At 33.4% G+C, this 4,370-nt stretch overlaps 1 protein-coding gene across 1 annotated transcript; it reads right to left on the bottom strand.

Annotated features, from left to right (window-relative positions):
- Positions 1-251: 251 nt before the first annotated feature.
- LOC127073505 (36.4 kDa proline-rich protein) lies at positions 252-1,994 on the bottom strand. Its single transcript, XM_051014667.1, is given in 3 exon segments — positions 252-474; positions 1,027-1,047; positions 1,049-1,994. Coding segments are annotated over 3 exon segments (849 nt in total). The 5' UTR covers positions 1,865-1,994; the 3' UTR covers positions 252-462.
- Between the last annotated feature and the right edge of the window lie 2,376 nt (positions 1,995-4,370).

The following is a 4,370-nucleotide window of genomic DNA, read 5'->3' as shown; positions in this document are numbered from 1 at the left end:
CCCACAGCCCTACACTAACTTAGGTAAAAAAAAAATCCTCTTATATAAACTGACATAGCTAAAGTTAGATTGCACTATCTATGTAATTTATGTTTATTGGGATATAGATTCCAAGTAATAGAATGGACAGGGTAACAACTTGTGCACTAAAGATTAAACTGATGATAATATGCTATAATCAATAAAATAAAAAGGATTTGATTCTAAAAGCTGCAAATAATCTGTCTCAACACGTTTGAAGGAGATGAATATTGACCAAAACGAAATCAAATGAATAACAGTTGAAAAGGTTACATATAAAAGCATGCATGTTTGGTTTGCCTAGGATTAAACTAAACATACATGCAACAATCTGAATTAAAAACAATTGGTTTTACAAATAATTACTAATACTCAAACAAACAATTACAACAGTCCAGAAGGAAGAGATAGAGAGTGGCTCGACATCCTCTCATGTCGATTTCAACAATTCACCTGCAAAGACCATGACATACAATCAGACAAATACTTCAAGTTCACGGGCACAAAACAGTACAATACTGTATTAAATTATTTATACTTCCACGTGCTCTTTTTTTCTGGTAATTTTGTATATTTTTCCTACTCCTCTCACATCACATCCTCTCTCAATTACTGTTCTTGTTGAAATATTAATTTAACTCACCACTTTCTAGTCATGAATGAATAGTAAAAGTTATTGTTTCAGGACAAATATTGTTCCTTGTGATGCAGAAAATACACATCTCAAATCTTTTAAGCATACTCATCAATCAATATCATGGTTTTTATACAAAAAATATTCGATTGCTTGTTCACATTCTTAACTTATATATATATATATGCATGGGCCCATAACTAGCTTTAGAAAATAAATAAATAAATAGATAATCCTCCATGCATCATGCATGCATTTTTTTAATGTCTAAATCTCAGATCGACCATTTTTTTGTCATCCATGCATATTAAATAGTAGTTTATTTTAACTTTTTGGAAACTAGGGTTTAGTATAGGAGAGTGAAACTTAACTGGTTTAGAGGGAACAAGTGTAACCAGGAGGTGGAGTTTTTCCACAAGCCAAAAGAAGCTGAAGAGCAAGTGGAACATAGATATTAAGGTTAAGAAGCTTAATCTTAAGAGTTGTGCAAAGACATGCAGCAGCTTGAATTTCAGCAAGTCCTTGAATAAGAGGACAACACTTGTTGACAGCAGGGTCACCAAGTCCAATGTGAACCAAACCGCCGAGTAAATCAACACAAGCACCTAGTTTCAATGTGTCAATTGGACAAGTTTCATGTGATGGTTTAGGTGTAGGTGTGGTTGATGGTGGTGGACATGCACCCCCTCCTTTCTTTGGTGGAGTTCCTCCTGTGCTTGGTGGATTAAGCACCGGAGGAACGGTGACGGGAGGGATTGGAACATGTGGAAGAGGTACAACCGGAGGGACTGTGACTGGAGGGATTGGAACATGTGGAAGAGGTACAACTGGAGGGACTGTGACCGGAGGGATTGGAACATGTGGAAGAGGTACAACTGGAGGCACTGTGACCGGAGGGATTGGAACATGTGGAAGAGGTACAACTGGAGGGATTGGAACATGTGGAAGAGGTACAACCGGAGGAACGGTGACGGGAGGTACTGGAAGAGGTGGAAGAGGTACAACGGGAGGGACTGTGATAGGTGGTATTGTGACAGGTGGTTTTACCGTTGGTGGTTTAACGGTTGGTGGAGTGACGATTGGTTTTTTACCTGGTTTGTGTTTTTTATGTGGTTTTCCACAATAGCCACAACCAAGAATAGGTGTAGCTGAGGAGATGAAAAGCATGCAAATGATGAGATAAGCATAGAACTTTGAGGAGGACTCCATGTTAAGAGAGAAAAGGGAAACTAGAGTGAAGTGGAGTGATTGTAAAAGAAAGGAGTGAAGGTGATATATAGGAATAGTGATGGAAGGAGTATGAGAAGAAAACAAAAGGTGTTTGTTATAGCATATCACGTGAACATGGGGCTAAATGGCTACTTCCAACTTTTGATAGCTGGCAAACATTACATGAATCATTTTCCATCTATATGTAAAAAATATCATGTGAGAGGTTAATAACTTTGGTGATGTTAGCTAGTGTAGTATAGATTATTTGTGTGGAGAATATATTGATACAATTTTACGATTATCAAAATACTTAAAATATTTTAGAGATCTATATCTGGATGCATCTAATTTTTAGTTAATTTTAAAATATTTCGGATATTCATTTTCGAACTTATTTCGAAGATACATCTCCAAAATGTTTTGGAGCTAAATCGCGTAAGAATCCTTCTCCTTCCTCATTTTTAAAAAATCTTAAAACTTTTTCAAACTCTCAATTTTTTTTCATCATCAAGTCCAAAATCAAACAACCAAGCTCAAAATATCTTCAATCAACATCAAAAATATCATCAAACACTAAAGCAAAGTGAAAAATTATAAATTTTTTGATGTTTCGAAAAGTTTGAGTTTTTATGTAAATGAGTAGAAATTGTATGAATGATAGTTTAGACATAGTGTAAAACATGTTTGTTGGTTGAAAATGATTATCAATGCATTATTTTTTGTGTTCGCGTGTAAGCATTGCCACCATTAACGCATTAGCTGTGTTGTAGAAAATTCTAGAGATGCATCTCTGGAATTTTTCAACGTTTAAGCTTTCCAGTAACCGGAGATGCATCTCCAGAATTTTCTCAATCTTTTTATTTTTATTTTCTTGCTTGCTTGTATTAATTGTCTGGTTTACTTTAACTAACAAGCATTATGGCTGATAGAGGTTTCAGAGGCTCCTGCTCACTCTGGCCATGCAGAGTCATCTACCTCTAGGACTCATGTTTCTCATCATCCTTCTACATATTCTTCTTCCCGTAGGAGACATATTTAACCTACCGACGCATCACTCCCTCTATCCTCCCACAGGCGCTAAGTTTCACCTATTTATACACTAAAGGTATCTTCATTGATTGGTCTGATGTAAGGCAAATCCTAGATGCCATCATGATGGAGCTATGGAGGATATTGATGAATCAGAGACAACGTCAGAGGGTGAGGGGATTGATGGCTGAGGAGCTCGAGGAGGCAGATGAGACATAAGAGATGTAGTCTGACATACACAGTAGTGTAGTAGTATATAGTAGTTGTACTATGAATTGTATTTTATTTTCATCTCATGCTAGTTTATTGTTATATTCAAATTTATTTATATATGACTTTGGACCATCTGGATTTATATACGTCATTTTTTGCATATGGATTGTATGGTTTAAATTTTCATTTGAATACACATAAACAAAACATAACATGTATTATTCTGTTCTGATAGGTTAGATATATACATCTCCGTAAACTAAATGGAGATGTATCTCCGGCACAATAAACCTGTAAAATAATTTATGAGTGTGATGCATGATATATGTTTTAAATTGTTACGAAGATGCATCTCCGGTTCATTTAACGTTTCAAGGTGCGTCCGGAGATGCATTTCCAGAATTTGGAGGCATTTAAGTATTTTTACATGGTGCATAAGTAATATATAGGATGCATTAAGAAATCCCTTAATATTAACACTACTACGAAAAACACCTATCATAACGGTTGGAAAAAGGATACAACCACGTCCGACCAACCGTTGTTAGGTAGAGTATGATTGTATGTATGATGTTTTCCACCACGAGCATAAGACTATTGTGATAAACTAGGTAGCACGCTATATATCACAATAGTCAAAGTATACAACTGTTGTGACATAAAGCGAAAGGTCATGAGTTTAAATTGAATATCACATGATTTGAATTATAATAGCAAATTAATATGTTATTGAAAATATTTTACGATATTATATATATATATATATATATCTATATATATATATATATATATATATATATATATATATATATATATATATATATATTCAAATTGAGTATAAACGTCCAACGTCTACGAACGTCGTCTAAGTCTTTGGGAGAGAAAGATATCATGTCAAACGTCTACATAAGCAAGTGGAAAAAATTGAATATTACGTGATTTGAATTATAATAGCAAATTAATATGTTATTGAAAATATTTTACGACATTATATATATATATATATATATATATATATATATATATATATATATATATATATATATATATATATATATATATATATATATATATATATATATATATATATATATATATATATATATGACCCCACGAACCAATAATGTCGTTTCTTATATAGTGCACACACTCGTATCTCTCTGCTTGTTTCTTAATTTATAAATTTAAATATTTCAGGATTATATAACCACACATTTCATAAATATATATAAGTGGATATGACAATTAATCCACTTACCTT

The sequence above is a fragment of the Lathyrus oleraceus genome, chromosome 4 (genome assembly GCF_024323335.1).
Source record: "Lathyrus oleraceus cultivar Zhongwan6 chromosome 4, CAAS_Psat_ZW6_1.0, whole genome shotgun sequence".
NCBI classification, from domain to species: domain Eukaryota; kingdom Viridiplantae; phylum Streptophyta; class Magnoliopsida; order Fabales; family Fabaceae; genus Lathyrus; species Lathyrus oleraceus.
Note: the sequence above shows the minus strand (reverse complement) of the source record. Positions and strands in the feature narration are given on the sequence as shown.